The sequence below is a fragment of the Seriola aureovittata genome, chromosome 7 (genome assembly GCF_021018895.1).
Source record: "Seriola aureovittata isolate HTS-2021-v1 ecotype China chromosome 7, ASM2101889v1, whole genome shotgun sequence".
NCBI classification, from domain to species: domain Eukaryota; kingdom Metazoa; phylum Chordata; class Actinopteri; order Carangiformes; family Carangidae; genus Seriola; species Seriola aureovittata.
This window is the reverse complement of record NC_079370.1, coordinates 20503522-20520952: the sequence shown is the minus strand read 5'-3', so window position 1 is coordinate 20520952 and position 17431 is coordinate 20503522. Positions and strand designations below refer to the sequence as shown.

Below are 17431 nucleotides of genomic sequence, written 5' to 3'. Positions count from 1 at the left end.
GCACAAAGTGAAAAGCAAACCTGGTCTGTTCTTCCAGACATTTACCCACCTCTTAACAGTAAATTAATAGTAAATTTTATGTGGAGAATACTTTTGTTAACTGGAGATAGTTTTGACTCCATTATTCTCGTTTTCTATCCAATACCAAGCTTTGGTAGTACTGAAATGTTTTTGCAGTCCTGGCAGGCATACGCATAAGTACACTGTTGGGTCTGAGCTCTATTAGTAACTGGAAATCATTAGTACTCGGCCTCACACGGGCGGCACCATTATGTTAACAGTACTCTACCTCATGAGCTGGACACCAAATGTGTTAGATTTCGGTTGTTTATCAATTTATTGGCTATCATAAATTAAGGAAATATTAATATTAAAAATATTAATATTAAATAATATCTTTAAAATGAATTAAAGTTCACGGGGCACCAGCCTAAACTAATAGGCAAAATAGCCAATATGGTTTTAGTCTCAATTTATTACCATTAATCTGGAACTCTGATTAATCATTAGCTTACTAACTATAACCAAATTACCAAATCAATAGTAAGTTACAGTTGAAGGATTGGAATTCTACCGAGTAGAGGTTGGCAATATTCACGCTTGTGCAACATTAAACACACCAGTAGTTATACTTAAAAAGGCATTTATTTACAATGGAGCAGAGTAAAGTACAATGTCTAATCTAGCATATACAGGTGTGTGTGTGTGTGTGTGTGTGTGTGTGTGTGTGTGTGTGTGTGTGTGTGTGTGTGTCTGTGGGGACACAGACAAAGGCAAGATGGCCGACTCAAAGTGGTCACTGTGACCACATGACCTGAACAAAGAAGACTACAAAGATGGCGGTAAACAAAGAAACTACTAAAATGGCCGCTGAGACCACCTAGTGTGTGTGAGAGGGGAGGTGTGAGTTTCTTTGTTAGCCTAGCTCATGTAATCTAAAGGTACCAGGTTAGAGGGGGAAGGTTAGCTTCATGCAGGTTCTAGGACTGAGACGTACTGCTATGTGTGTGAACATACGAGTACTCGATTAACTGTATGACTGACCACAACCTAAGCAAACATTACAACAACAAGACATCAATCAACAAGTACATTAACAAGTTAAGGCTTCTGCTGATTAGCTATGCTGTGCTATGCTGTGCTGGGAGAGGTAAGGCCCAGTCCGTTAACGTTACCCAATCCTTGGAACAAGCAAAGAGGTCCTTTCCAGTGTCTTGTAAAGTCCAGTGAGTTTGGGGGGTTTCCTGGTGGAATAAAGTCCTGTCTGGCTGTGTTGCTTGCTGGTATCTCCTTTGTTCCCCTCACAGAGTTAGCTGTTCCATGCTAACTCTGCTACGACTCCTGTTGCTTGGAAAATCAGCTGGCCTTGTGTTGTAGCCGCTGATTCTGAAGAGGATTTGGTTCACTCACAGTTAATCCGAAGCAGGTCGCTGTTGTGGAGGAGAAGAGTGTTTGCAGGCTGCTGGTTGCAGGCCGGCGAGAGAGCTAGTTTCTCAGGTAGCAGAGCTGACCTGGGCTGGGGCCTTGTTGCCCTTTGAAGAACCGAGAGGAGAGGGCTGGAGCTGCTCTCCAGAGCAAGCCAAGAAGGGAAGAGAGTGAGAAGGGGTCTAGAAGACTGGTTTTGTTTGTGACACCTTAGGGGGTCACATGTCACACGCTGGCCCACACTGGCTGGCCAGTGGGGTCCATGGGGGGAAGGGTCATCCCCAGGTGTGAACCGTGAGGAACTGTGGGGTGTGAATTCCTTTGTCCAGTGGAGCAAAGAAACATTTGGTCTATTGAATGACTGAGTCCCAACAGTCCCCCCTTTGTTGTCAGGATGCCACCTGACGTGTCATCCTGAGAGCACAATGTATAGTCCATTTGTCAGTTCATTCAACGGGTAACATCCGGGCATTTGTCAACACTATCTATCTTGGCTAAGCAAGAACAATCAGGTTACAAAGCACACTTCAGAAAATAACCACAATGATCAAATAGTGTAAAACAACTAACATGTTTCCTAGTTACTCATGGTGTTAGTGAGGACAGGAAAGTCAGTGATGTTAGTTTGTTAAGGTGAGATATAGAGGGTGGCACCTAGAATGACAAGATTTGGAGTGTCTGGGTGAGTGTGCCATGTATATGCAGTGTCCTAAACTTGTATCTGACTTGATTCAGAATTTAGTTTGCTGCTGCTGCTGCTGCTGACAAACCCATTGTGTCCATCTGGAAGAGTGTAGGGTACCCTGAGCCTACTTACTGTCAGTACTCAGTGCGGCGAACTCTGGAGCGCCGGTGCTTTAAGTTTTCCTTAACTTGTGGCACAAAGCTGTAACACTTTGAGTAGCTGAAGAAAGAACATTCAGAGGCATTGTCACTGTCTGAATTAACATGGTCAGAGATGACGTGGTCATTGTCTGATCCATGTGTTGACTGGTCCTGTGTCTGAGCCAGAATTTCTGCGTAAGGCCGTCTCCTGCTCCTATTGTGGGAGTGCCTATCTCTACGCACTTGGTGGGCGTGGCGGTTACGCTCAGCACCCATATGTGGCCTTTTATCACCCCCCTTCGATCTGTTCTGAGGGTGATCTTTTGAGGTTACATGTCTGTGTGACGCTAAGGTGTTTGAGTTGCTAGGCTCAGTTGTTTTCCCCCTTGCCTTGGAATTGACCATGGTTTCCCAAGCCATTTTTGTCATTTTCTTTATTTCCTGCATGGTGGGCTTACCTTGATGCGTCATCAGTGTAACATGAGTGCGTACACAGGGATGGAGGTTTCGTAGGAACAAAGACTTGAAGGTGGAGTTCTGCTCTAAGCCTGGTGTGTTCCTACCCTGAAAATATGCATGCCTCAAACGTTGGTAAAAGTCATTGGGATGTTCATGGCGGGAGTGTTTGATTTGAGAAGCTGCAACCAAAGATTCTATCTCATCTGCAGCAGGAGAGAATTCTTCTGTCAGTGCTTGACAGAGCTCTTTGTAGTCATCTCTGACACTGGGAGGCAGTGATTGCATAAACTTGTGGACTGCTTTTGAGCTGGTCTTCCACACAAGTTTAGTTTTCTCCCTTTGGGTTGCATGGGGCAAATCAATTAGGTTGTGATCTAACTCCCTAAAGTAGTTTTCAATATGTTGATCAGAGCTGTCTGGATCAAAATGTTCAATGTCCTTTGCTAATAACTCAAGCGCTTCGAGGCGGGGGCACTGTGAGGTCCCTACTGATGAAGGCGAGACTATGCTAGCTGGACTAGAGGAAGGAGCTGAACAGCGGTCATCACTCTTATGGAGGTGCAGAGAGGAGGCTGAACAGTCCGGAAAAGTTTTGGTCCTTCTGTTGGAGGGGTGAGCACAGGTGAAACTGTTATGCATCAGTGGCTGATGGGAACATGAATATCCTCTACCGGATAAACTACCTGTCTCTTCATTGTCAGTTTCAGGAAGATGGGAAGTCAGGTGGGTGTAACCTCTGTCTCTCAGTGGAGGTTGAGGAGCTGACTTCATTTCCCAGGACTTAGGGTCAGTTGGGAATTGGTCCCATCTTCTGAGTGGAGGCGGAGTTAACCTGTCATTAAGGGAAGAGTGTGAAGCAGAAAAACCAGAATCACAAGCACTGACCGATCGTGGTGGAGCAAGGCATTCTGATTTAACCCTTAACAATTCATCCTTGTGTGAACAGAGGTCTACCTCTGCTGCATGCAGGTCTCCTAAGTAGCGCATGGCTTTCTTGTTAGCTTCCTTAACTTCCTGGAGGAGAAAAGCATTTTGAGCTCTAAGCGATTTTACCTCCTCCTCTAGGGCTGCTTGGCTCTGAAGTGAAATGCTGGTTTGCCTGTGGAAGTTCAACAGTACACATCTTAACAATGGGCCTTTGGATGCAGTCTGAGCATCACCTTTGTCACTGAGTAGCAAGTCTATTTCTTTACTGCACTCACTGGGATTTAACTTGCTGATAAATTCTAGGTAGCCAGGCTTCAGGCTCTTTGCTAGGGAAGAAATAAACTGCTCTACACAGGAGTTCTCCATTGTTGTGTCTGGGAAAGAGGGAGGTTAAACAATTTTTCACAAAACAAGAAGGCAATGTAGTTGGCTGTGGTGTTGCGCTGGCAGACACCTTGTAGTGTAGTTTGGCAGTACACTAGCCTAACTAAACAATGCAGTGGCCTACACTATGGGGGGTAGCTTCCTGTGGAGGAGGGGTAGCTACACTAGTGGGCATAAAGATTAGGGACAGTAAAGGCAAGTGCAGGTTTACTGTCTGCTTAAGAAATGTTTCAAAAGCAATGACTGAGATGCAAGGCAGTAACAGTCCAAAGATTATCTCTTCAAGTTGACTCAGGCTGTAATGCAAGGCAGTAACAGCTAGGTGCAGAACTTGGGTTTCACAGGGCTGATAGCACGCTTTGGCTCTATCTCAGGCTCTATTTCTTACTCAGGCTGAAATGCTTGGCAGTAACAGCCAGGTATAAGCTCTCTGTGTTACACAGGGCTGTCGGCACACAGTGTTTAATGTTAAAGGGAGCAGCAATTCTGACAGCTTTACTAGATAGCATTGAACACGTGGTATTCAAATGCTGAACTGAGGTTCTTACATTTCCTACAGAATAAACTCAACTGGAATTGTTAGCAACAATAGCAGGCTCTTGATACTAAGGCTTAAGTGTTAGCTATTAATAACTGGAGGACGTCTAATATTACTTCAGGTAAAATTAGTAAACCAATTCTCACCACAGTGCACTTGTTTGTAAGTACACCTGGACGTTTACTCCTGTGGTGGACTAAAAATTTTTCAACCTTTGCGGTTTTGGCCAAATTATGAATTTAATATTGCACAATTATGAATATTTGCCAACAGTACTCGTCCTCACACGGGGCACCATTATGTTGGGTCTGAGCTCTATTAGTAACTGGAAATCATTAGTACTCGGCCTCACACGGGCGGCACCATTATGTTAACAGTACTCTACCTCATGAGCTGGACACCAAATGTGTTAGATTTCGGTTGTTTATCAATTTATTGGCTATCATAAATTAAGGAAATATTAATATTAAAAATATTAATATTAAATAATATCTTTAAAATGAATTAAAGTTCACGGGGCACCAGCCTAAACTAATAGGCAAAATAGCCAATATGGTTTTAGTCTCAATTTATTACCATTAATCTGGAACTCTGATTAATCATTAGCTTACTAACTATAACCAAATTACCAAATCAATAGTAAGTTACAGTTGAAGGATTGGAATTCTACCGAGTAGAGGTTGGCAATATTCACGCTTGTGCAACATTAAACACACCAGTAGTTATACTTAAAAAGGCATTTATTTACAATGGAGCAGAGTAAAGTACAATGTCTAATCTAGCATATACAGGTGTGTGTGTGTGTGTGTGTGTGTGTGTGTGTGTGTGTGTGTGTGTGTGTGTGTGTGTCTGTGGGGACACAGACAAAGGCAAGATGGCCGACTCAAAGTGGTCACTGTGACCACATGACCTGAACAAAGAAGACTACAAAGATGGCGGTAAACAAAGAAACTACTAAAATGGCCGCTGAGACCACCTAGTGTGTGTGAGAGGGGAGGTGTGAGTTTCTTTGTTAGCCTAGCTCATGTAATCTAAAGGTACCAGGTTAGAGGGGGAAGGTTAGCTTCATGCAGGTTCTAGGACTGAGACGTACTGCTATGTGTGTGAACATACGAGTACTCGATTAACTGTATGACTGACCACAACCTAAGCAAACATTACAACAACAAGACATCAATCAACAAGTACATTAACAAGTTAAGGCTTCTGCTGATTAGCTATGCTGTGCTATGCTGTGCTGGGAGAGGTAAGGCCCAGTCCGTTAACGTTACCCAATCCTTGGAACAAGCAAAGAGGTCCTTTCCAGTGTCTTGTAAAGTCCAGTGAGTTTGGGGGGTTTCCTGGTGGAATAAAGTCCTGTCTGGCTGTGTTGCTTGCTGGTATCTCCTTTGTTCCCCTCACAGAGTTAGCTGTTCCATGCTAACTCTGCTACGACTCCTGTTGCTTGGAAAATCAGCTGGCCTTGTGTTGTAGCCGCTGATTCTGAAGAGGATTTGGTTCACTCACAGTTAATCCGAAGCAGGTCGCTGTTGTGGAGGAGAAGAGTGTTTGCAGGCTGCTGGTTGCAGGCCGGCGAGAGAGCTAGTTTCTCAGGTAGCAGAGCTGACCTGGGCTGGGGCCTTGTTGCCCTTTGAAGAACCGAGAGGAGAGGGCTGGAGCTGCTCTCCAGAGCAAGCCAAGAAGGGAAGAGAGTGAGAAGGGGTCTAGAAGACTGGTTTTGTTTGTGACACCTTAGGGGGTCACATGTCACACGCTGGCCCACACTGGCTGGCCAGTGGGGTCCATGGGGGGAAGGGTCATCCCCAGGTGTGAACCGTGAGGAACTGTGGGGTGTGAATTCCTTTGTCCAGTGGAGCAAAGAAACATTTGGTCTATTGAATGACTGAGTCCCAACAACACACAGGCACATTTTAGGCTCTCAATATGTAATGTTTTAATGCCAAGGCCAGTCATTCCCAGTTCAGTACTCTGAATCACTACTAACTGTTTTTTATTCACAACCATGCACACACAAACACACACACCTGCTTAAATGTGCACACAAACACAGAAACTTACCATTGGCAGTGATTTATTTACCCACTACAGTACAGAGAGATATACACAAATAATCATTTATTTAGTGATGTAGCTGATGCACATTCAGGGCTAATAGCAACATCAGCACAGCTGCGCCTCTGCTCGTGATCTACATTTAACAACACCCTTTTCACCCCTCTTAAAGCCAATGTTTTCTACATTAGTAATCAGTTTAGTGGCAGGTATAAGGTGCTGTATCAGCTAAGATGTGTAAAGACTTGAAACATTGTGCTGATATATCTTGGCACACTAGCTTCTCCTGAAGAGGTTTGTTAAAAAGTATAATGCACATGCTTTAAATATACAACACTAAGACAAAATTATTGCTGCTATTCACTGCTGCATAATGTTGAAGTAATTTGCTATTCAGGATTTTAAAAACATTTCTTGAGGAAGCAGTCATCTGACACCAGAATAAAAAGAAGTAATGATGTGTTGCTGTTGCACAGAGAATCTGCTGATCCCTATTCTAACCATGAGATGACTCACCTGTGTGTGTGTGTGTGTGTTTGTGTGTGTGTGTGTGTGTGTGTGTGTGTGTGTGTGTGTGTGTGTGTGTGTGTGTGTGTGTATACACACATGCCTGTGCTCACTCGTGTCTGTGTGCTTGATAGATGTATTCTGACAGCAACTGTCAGTAAGTCTTGATTCTCTGGTCATCTGTCTTCTCTTTTCAGCTGTTGATAGACACAGAAAGTGAGGGTGAAAAGAAAAGAGAGGAGGCAGAGAGAGAGTGAGAGAGAATGGGAGGGCGTGGAGTGGATGGGGGGGTGGAAGGAAGGATAGAAGGAAGATGTAAGAAAGAGATGGGGAGGGAGATTGAGGAAGATGGATGGAAAGAAAGAGTAACACTTAGAATGAGAGAAAATGCTGACAAAGGGAAGGGGGGTGCGGGTGGAAAGGATGAAATGTCAGTGGGTGAGGTAGCATGAATATGTGTGCATCACCTCTTGGCTTTGAAGAGAGGATGAGTGAAAGTAGGACAAAAAAGGGTGCAATGCCCCACATGAGCAGTTTTTTAGCCTAATAATGGGATTAGAAGCCATATGTAGCAAAAAGTGGTTGCTACCTTATTACAGAAAATCCTCAAACTTGTATACTGTATATAAGGCCAGCTGCCTTTTGGTCTTACAAATACAGTAACACAACCACAGATATTTGTGCATCACAAAAAGGTCATAAATACAGAAATGTCCATGGCCAAATATGTATAGTTCTATGTTCCATCTTAAATATTTCAATAAAAATATTGATTTACAACAACCGTGATTGTTAACTATCTGTTTTGTCCTATCCTTATTTCTTTCCACTCTCCAATCCACTTATTTTATCTACTTCAGCCATAATAAACCCCTTATCACTATTATCCCACTCTCCGACCATCTCCATCCATCCCTCCCACCCTCCCTCAGTTCACAGTTCACCCTCGTTGGTGAATGTGCCCCTACTTCTCTTATCAGTAATAATACCCCCTCTTGTCTTCATCCTTCTCTTCCACCCTCTCTCCTCATCCTCCTCTTTCCTTGACACAAGTAGAGTGACGTGAACTTTTCAAATTGGTGTCAGCACTCTTCTCTCTACATCTTTGTTTTTCTTTCACTCTTTTCCTCTGACATTATTAACAATATTTTACATTTTTTCTGTCTCCCTCATTCTCTTTCTCCCACCATCTCTAATTTATTAACATTAGTCCACATTTCTCTCTTTCTCTGTGCCCTCTCTCCACAACTCTCCCTCCATCACTGCGGTTATACAATCAGAAATTAAATTGCCTGGGTCTTGGTTAGATAAGTGTGGCTATGAAGCCAGCCGTGCGGTAATTAGATGGTAAATTGGGGACATTAACGTTGGGAAGGCAGCCTGCTGTCTCTCTCTGCATTATCACAGCCCAGACACACCTTCAAACAAGTACATTTACTATGACCTTTAGCCAAAGAACCTCATGCTGTGTGTGTGTGTGTGTGTGTGTGTGTGTGTGTGTGTGTGTGTGTGTGTGTGTGTGTGTGTGTGTGTGTGTGTGTGTGTGTGTGTGTGTGTGTGTGTGTGTGTGTGTGTGTGTGTGTGTGTGTGTGTGTGTGTGTGTGTGAGAGTGAGAGTGAGAGAGAGGAGAGAGAGAGAGGGTGGCCATGTATGTCTGCTATCAACCAAGTATAAGGTACTGTTTTCTTTTAGTTTAACTGGCTTGGCTATTGTGAATGTAGAATATCTATACAAAATATACATATTTGTAATTTTTAATAATTCTTACCATGTGTTGTTTTTTTTTTTCTTTCATCATTAGTTAATAGCTTGGCATACAGCCTTGCAAAGCCATTACATCATTAAATTGCTGTAGTCATTTGGACACAAAAGTCTTTCTAAACCAGAGAAAAGTGGAATCATTAGCTGTTAACAACACAAAGGTGGTCATTTTCATGCGTTTAAAGGATGCTATTGCATGTAACAGCCTGTTTTACTGGGCTACTCTCAAGAGTGAATAAATGCATGAAAAAATATTTTAAAATATTCTTTAGATGATACAAAAACTCATTAAGGTGTGTCATTTCTGAATAATTGGACTATCCTCTAGGGAAGGACTTTCCAGTGCCTTGTGATATAGACTAATTTGACTAAAACTTTCAACTGCTAAAATATAACCTCCTGGCTTTATCTTTGGTGTTTATTATCTTTTCACTTGAAATATTGTTACAAGATCTATGTTGCCCTTTCAAAATCATCTAATATTAAGTTTTATAGGTATAAGTGTTTAGCTGACAGCAGGAATATCTGACTAGAGTAGAGCAAAGGTTAATTTCAGTGTAGTGGATGTCCATATTGTAATATTTATTATATTTTCTATTATAAAGCTGATGATGTATGGCTAATGCACTAAGGGTTTTCTTATCTGTGTTTGTTCTATTATTGGCTGGCAGTCTGTTGTGCTCTGGTTTGTTCAGTGTCTGCTGTTGTGTGCAATGTCTATTGATGTATGGCTGGTAGTTTAAAGGTGGTCCAGTTTATCATGTCGTGCTGGCCTGGCCTGTCCTCTCATCTCTCAGCCTGTCACCTACCTAATGGGAGGCCATCCATCACATGTACAAACACACACACACACGCACACACACACACACACACACCACACACACACACAAACAGACATATTTGCCCCTTCATAAAAGACCTAACATAGTGTACCAAGCTAAATATAAAGTAAATCACAGATCTCTGGATTCATTCATCATGACAAGTAAAAAACAGTTACCACAGAACAGTGTCCACAGCTCCATGTTTCTACAAGCCTACAGTCAGTGAGTCTTCTCAGTATAAAAGATAGTCACTGTTCACTTAAAAAGAAACATAGTTCCTCTTACTTAAGTGGTGCTAATGGCAGCATCTTAAATATGGCCGACTACAACATTATAGCATTAAACGAAAAGCCTCCATGAGCAGTGGTATTCTGGGTCAAAATATCATGTTTTGATATTGTTCAAGGACCTGCCAAAGTATGCAGAAATTGGCTCAGTCTAACAATCATACTGGTTTCTAGTATTACCAACAAAAACATTGAAGAGTTAGAAATATTAGCAACACAATCTCCAAGACTAACTGTAGACTGAAGCAACTGCTTGGTCCAATAAATCACAGTTTCTTTTGCGGATACTGACTGTGAGCTGAGAATATGGTGTAATGGCGTGGGGAATATGTCAGCACACATTAAGATAAAATCAAAGTGGTAAAAAAAAAAGTAGGTTGCAGGACTGCAGCAAAAGTAATCTGATTCAAAAAGGAAAAGGCTAAATATAAGGACACTGAATATAAAATAGGCAACTGTCTATAAGAAAAAAAACATTTAAGTTGTGAAAAGGGAAAGTAAAAAAGTTGGGAGAACTTAATGGCCATCCAAGGGTGTTATTAAGTACAACTTGTTAACACCCTTGGATGGCCATTAAGTTTCAAAAGAGCACATTTGTGATAAGGTGGAACACAATGTTTGTTGCTGAAAACTCTGTTAGACAGTGTTGAATCAGCTTGTTTAAATTAAGGTTTCCTTGAATGGTCTGATGCCTGCTAGACAAACTATAAATCATAATTAGAATCAACAGATTTTTAAACCAGTGGACAGGCTTTGTTGCCTGCAGTATATTAACACCTGTCTGACTTTAGCTGGCTTTGTTCCCATTGCAGCCTGAATGCTTTCTTACTTTTTAATGCACACACACCCACATATACGTGTGTGTGTGTGTGTGTGTGTGTGGTGTGTGTGTGTGTGTGTGTGTGTGTGTGTGTGTGTGTGTGTGTGTGTACACTCCAACTACAGAGTAATTGGTTGTGAACTTTAATCAGTAAGTGGACAGACTGTCATTTCTAATATACTTTAGACATCCACATCTCTTTCTCTCTCTCTCTACCCTCTCTCTCTGCTTTTCAACAAGTTTGGATTTATCCACAACACTCTTTTCTTTTCATTCTCTACTTCCTCCTTTCACCTATTTGTTTCTCCCCTCCTCTGTCCTCCCTCTGTTCTCTGTCCAAATCTCCCTCTCCTCGTCTAACCTTCCCCCTCCTTTCTCATCATTGCCAAATGTAATCTACTCTTACCTGATCTTCCCCTTAACTCTCATCTCCTCTTGCTGTGTCCTTCCTGCTCTTCTCTCACCTCCTTTCACTTCATCTGCTCTCATTGTGTCTCCTCTTTTCGTCTCTCATCTCTCACCAATTTCACTGGTACCAGACAGGAGTCGTTGTAGCGGAACTCCAACCTTAATGAAGATGAAACGGCCCAGTGTCTGTGCATGTGCAAGTTTGTGTGTGAACATTGCAGTGAATTGCCACTAAATTAAATTAATTCCTCACCCGCCTTTCTCTATCTCTGCTCCAATATGTTTTTTCTCCGTCCCTTTCAGGTTGATCAAATACAGCATGATCCTACCAACAGTTTTTCAGCTCATCATGGTAAGAAACCAATCTCAGCTCGTCAATTAGTTTTCATTCAGCCAATCAGTCAATGAATCAATTGGTTTGTTTAACAGTTTTACAATCAGCAAATCAAACCCAGTTATCACAATCTATATTATTTTATCATTTCTGCTCTGTTTTATTACAGAGCAGTTGTTTTGTAGCTCCTTCCTTCTCTTTCCCCTCACTCACTGCATCTAACCCTTATAGATGTATTTATGTAAATTAGTCTGAGTGGTGTTGACCTATTAGAGGGCTGGTGTAATTGACTGGCAGGTCAGCAATAGAGAGGGAGACGGGTTAATAGAGTGGGAATATGGACTCTACTATTAAGATTGCACGTAAACACACAGCACTTGTCTGTTATCAGCGAAGCATAACAATGTTTCCAGTAGACAATTTATTTCACCTGACCCTTTTTGCATACGCACAATCTAAAGCACCCCTCAACAAACACAGCACAATATGTTTTCAGCAAACCAAAACACGTGTGCTGCAGCAAACAATTTATGCATTACACACACACACACACACACACACACAAATGTGCACACACATACTCACTTAAAAATCAGTGTTCTGCTTGGCTGCCCATCCAGCCCTGACTAGCTGATGCAGAATGTTAAACACTGTTATCCAACAGCCTGATTAACTTCTCTCCTGATTGTTTACTCCTGTCTGAACCAGTCATGTCGGGATCCATTAGTGCCGTCTGTGTTGCTCACATTTGGATTGATTTATGCTGCCTGAAACACTCTGATCTGGATTGATTACCCCTGTCACTAGTGATCACACTTGTCATGGAGAAACTCACCTAATTGTATTTGTCTAGATGATGAAGTAGTTCTGCTTCAGACATAAAAGAACCTCAGGAAACCAGCGAAACCAGGGTTCTTAATTGGTTGGTTGCTGTGCCTGAGGAGGCAGAAGACTATTCAGAGTGGGATGCAGTCAAATACTTTTACAAATCTTGCTTCACTTGCACTGTACTGGTACACCAGTAATACCAACTAACTTCAGTGCTCTGTGAATTAAGGGGCGCGACAGTGAGTCACTAAGTTATAAATCATTTTTGGTTGCCATTTTACATTGTTCTTTGCTAGGTTCATGCTTTCAGTGATATGCATCAAGTCCTTTCATGGCTTATTAGTCCATAAAGATCAAAATAAATTAGCTTTAGCCATTTGTTGTCACTGACAGGCAAGTTGTCCTAGGTGTGAATTGATGTCACTGTCTTCAGCCTCAGGCTACTGCACATGATGAGCATCAGCTAGTCTTATCAGCCCATACACAGATCATACTGATGTGCACAGACCCTGCAGGCAGAGCTGATGTATCTCAGAGAGGATCAAATAGTAAAATGAGGGCAGGAGAGAGAAGGAGAAGTGAATTAGGAAGGAGAGAAGGTTTTGTGAAGAGGAGAAAGAGAAGAAGAAGAGAGCAAAGGGAAGAAAAGCAAATGAGGAGGAGGGAGAGTGCAAAGATATATGAGTAGGAAGAGAGTGGAGACTACAATGTTGCCCCTTGTTTCTCTTTAAAACAATCTATTAACACAGGTCAAAACTCCACCATCCACTGACAGACAGAATTAATTTGATCTTTTGCTCAACATTGCACTTTAATAACAATTTTCGCATGAGATAGAATAAAGAATGATAATAAATCCCTGCAGCACACATACCAGTCAGTCAGTTTTTCTCTTACTGGTTGGCCTCTGTGTTGTGTGACCCATGACACACTAGTAACAATTGACCCTTTCTACCGTTTGGGGTGTCCTGCCGAAAACAGTTTGACAGATTTGTCTTTAATCACAGCCTATGGGAAAAATGAGACCCTGGGACAGATTTACAAAATGGCTGATTCTGCCATGCCACATTTAGCTCTCTTAACACGGTCTGAGCTTCCAGGAACAGCACTGGGTTAAAGGCCTAAAACACCAAACTAAATCACTGAAGCTTAAAAGCAGACATTGGCAACTTACTCGGTAATATGGGGGTTGATCATTTGGAACCAAAGCTTGTGTGCAGTGTACATAGGTTTTCAATGAGTTTAATATGTTTGAAAGATGTTTGTAATGTAAAGCACTGTGATGAAAGTAAGACAGAAACATTGCTATTGATAAACGGGGCTCACAGTGCGTGGAAGTCTACTACTTTACCTCTGTTTCCATTATCTATCTCAAGTCACCACAATTAGTGTGATGTTAGACAGTAGATAACGGCAATGTTACATTTGACTTGAAAAATATAGAATACAGGATATTGTAAGATAACCTGTAACCTACTTATCCTTTCTCTGTCTCAAACTTTTTCTAGGCTAATCATAGTAATGTTACCAGTGGGATGGTCCAAAATGCAGTTGCCTTGCTGTGTAACCTTAGTGGAGACGCAGCCTTGGACCTGGAGCCACTACATCAGCAAGGTACAGTATATCTGCATACAGTATGTATGGAGATAGGAACGATGTTACTTTCCTCAGCTTTCAGGATTCCATTCTTCTTGACTTTTCTTGTTTTGTGCTTTGTCTTACACTAGTAAGGCATCTGTCACTGACCGTACTGCACTACTACACGGTGTGTCTGTATTGTGTATCCAGTCTGCTAGCATTACTTATTGTAATGTTACTTGTTGTCATCTTGTTTTCCCAAGCCTGCTGTCCTGCTGCAGCATAATGCTTATTCAGGTCAACAACCTTGGCTGTGTGTGTGTGCCTGCGTGTCTCCATGAGGTAGAGGCAATGTTTTTTGTCTTTCGGCTATGATGAAATATTTGGATTTCTTGGTTATTCCAAGTGATTCCAGTGCATCCAGAGGGGGGGTGATCTATGTCCTCTTGGAGAGAGTCAGATAATTTTAAGCCCATTTACGCACCCAAGAGACAGTTTAGGATTTTGACTTTAATTAGAAGAAGGAATAATAAGGCACAAAGATTAGACGTGTAGGGATGCAGCCTAAATCTAGCATTAGAGAATGAATGCACAAAATTAAAGATGTTCACAGGAATAAAAATACGAACACTGCTGTGTGTGTGTGTGTGTGTGTGTGTGTGTGGGTGTGGGTGTGTGTGTGTGTGTGTGTGTGTGTGTGTGTGTGTGTGTGTGTGTGTGTGTGTGTGTGTGTGTGTGTGTGTGTGTGTGTTTCACTCATTATTTTGTGTCTCATTTTGTCCATCTTTTCCTCTGCACCTCCTTCTCCCCAGCCCCCAAAAACACCACCACTATCAACCCCTCCTCTTCCTCTACTTCCATTGGGTCAGCAGTACGGCAGTTCAGTAGTCAGCATCATTATCGTCCAATCAGCTCTCCTCTCAACAAGAAACTGTCAACCCAGCACTAATACTGGCCGGGCAATTAACGCTATCTCCCTCTCCTCTCCTCTCTTACCCTACTCTTTTCCCTCATTTTTCCCATCTCCTACTATCCACTTTTCCAAACTACTCAACTCATGTTTTTCCCATCTTTTCCTCTCCTTCATTTCCTCTGTTCCCATTTTTACCCTATCCTCTATTTTGGGCTCCTTTCCTATCTCCTCTTCTCCTCTTTCTCCCTTCTTTTCGTTGTGGTTCACTCCAGATCAGTGTGGTGATGGCAAGAAAGAAGGGAGAGGGAGAGAAGAGGAGAAGGGAGAAAGCGTGAATAATTGGCTTTTTAAGGTGTGACAGAAAGAGGAGGGGAAGAGTGGTGTGTGTGTGAATGTGTGTTTTGGGAAGCAATGAAATAGACAGAGAGGAAGCGCAAAATAGGGAGGTGGGTTTTTTGTGCTCGTTGTGAATGTGTTTGTGCTCATGCTTGTGTGTATCTATGAGACAGAGAGGAGATGTGGTGCGTGCGTGTGTGTGTGTGTGTGTGCGTTTGCGTGTGTGTGTGTGTGTGGGGGGGGGGGGGTGTATGCAGGAGCACCCAGTTTGTGTGTGTAAGAGAGAGAGAGGAGATGAGGTTTATAATTGGGCAGATTTGCCTCCGACTGAGATAATACCCCCTGGGGACTAAAGACAGAGGGAGCAGAGTCAGAGATAGGGAGGAAGAACAGAACAACATAAAGAAAAAGAAGGTGGCAAAAAAGGCATGAGGGAGAAGAAGGAAAGCAAAATGGGAGGTAAAAAGGGTAGCAGAGAGGGGACAGAGAGGAACAATGAGACAGAGAGAGAGAAAATGTGGTGTATATGGATGAGAGGGATGAAATGATAGAGGAGAAAACTGCAGGTTGAAGTGAGTGACATTTTGAAAGAGGGACCGATAGAAGCAGGAGGGGAAGAATAACTTGATTAGGGAGTAAGAGACACTACCTAAACAAACTTCTGATTGTGGATTTCTCAGTTTTTATTTGAGAAGAGACTAATGTAGAAAGTCTAGGTTGTAATCTGATTATATAAGGATATGAAGCCTAGAACTCCACTACTAAGAGTGAATTTGAGACTCATTTTGTAGGCACATTGACACACAGACTGCATGATTTAATAAGGAAATGGGCACACCTAGAGCATGTAGAACAGCCAAAATGTTTTTGCATCCCAAGCAACCCCTTAGTTTGGTCCTAGGCTGTGGTGCTGACAAGGTGTCAGTTAATTAAAGAGTGCTTGTCCTTTAATTAATTAAAAAAGTCTTCTGGGGCTCTTTGTGTCTTCAGAATCCTTGAAGGTCTTTGAGGTTCCTCACTGGGTTTGATCTGTCACCAATCCTTGTTATTTCTCTTGACCTTCTGTGAGAAGCTCAGAGGAATTTTTAGGTAATTGCTTCTGTGCCGGTGTTATCTAGTTTCTGTGGAACTCGCATTTATAAATTGCCATTTAAAATTGGGTATTTGCTTGGTTATTTCCCCAAACGATGTCTAAAAAGTTCTATAATGGTTCTTCCTCACCATGTCCATATGTGTCCAATCAATAATTATGCCCCCTGGCATAATTTATACCACTAAGATCTTCCATATTAATGTTTTTATATTAGAAAGCACCCAAGAGGTTACTGAATTGACAGTTTTACATAATGACACTCAATAAGACACTTTTGACATGAGATATATTATAGTGTGTCTCAAGTTTATGTTGTTCTTAGATTCATTAGACTAGATTTATAACCTAATATTTAGTTACATACAAAGAACAACATCGCAACGTGAATAAGAATTTTTAACATATCAATATTTACATTATGATAATATGTGACAATGTGCTGATAGTTTTAGTTGCCTAAACTTATATGAAAAAATGTATGAAGTCTATTTTTGGTATATCTTTTTTAAGTAGAATAGTAGCTCTTGTGGATTCAGTCAGGTATTTTACTTGACCAATGCATGAATGCTTAATACGAAGTTGAATAGTAGTGGCTGCTTATGTTCTCTATTAATTATTGAAATTAATAAAAGAGTTAACACAAAATCAGTTAAAGCCTGTATAAGGCCTAGGACTCATCAGGGAAAGGCCTAGGCCTGTAGGATCACATCAACATGGAGAATAAAACTATTCAGTGAGTACATCAAGCATGCACAATTTGACAAAACTGATTACATGTAATTAATGGATAATATTTCACTTTATTTAAATAAAGTTCAATTGAAGTATGTGAATGGTTTCTATAAGGTGAATATTCTCCTTTAATTAATGTTAACATACTGTACAGTGGCTTCAGAAAATAATCAGATTCATTCATTTTGTGTGCTTTATTGTGTTGTTTTCTTTTTTAATTTTAAACAGATAAAATTGTGATCAATCTAAACTCTAATTCATAATGACAAAGTGAAATCCTGTTTACAATGTCAGGTATTTAGACCATTTTCTGTGGTCAGGTGCATCCTCTTTGCTTTAATTATCTTTGAGATGTTTCTAGAATTTGACTAAAGTCCACCTGTGGCAAACTGAATTGATT

The 17431-nt window shown here is 41.5% G+C and overlaps 1 protein-coding gene across 3 annotated transcripts in view; it reads left to right on the top strand.

Annotated features, from left to right (window-relative positions):
• ulk4 (unc-51 like kinase 4) overlaps positions 1-17431 on the top strand; it is an 88363-nt gene that overhangs the window by 50849 nt on the left and 20083 nt on the right. For all 3 annotated transcript variants that reach the window (XM_056379922.1, XM_056379923.1, XM_056379921.1), the window contains exons 31-32: positions 11521-11569; positions 13888-13993. In XM_056379922.1, the coding sequence (XP_056235897.1) occupies positions 11521-11569; positions 13888-13993 (155 nt within the window). The remainder of the gene's footprint in view (positions 1-11520; positions 11570-13887; positions 13994-17431) is intronic.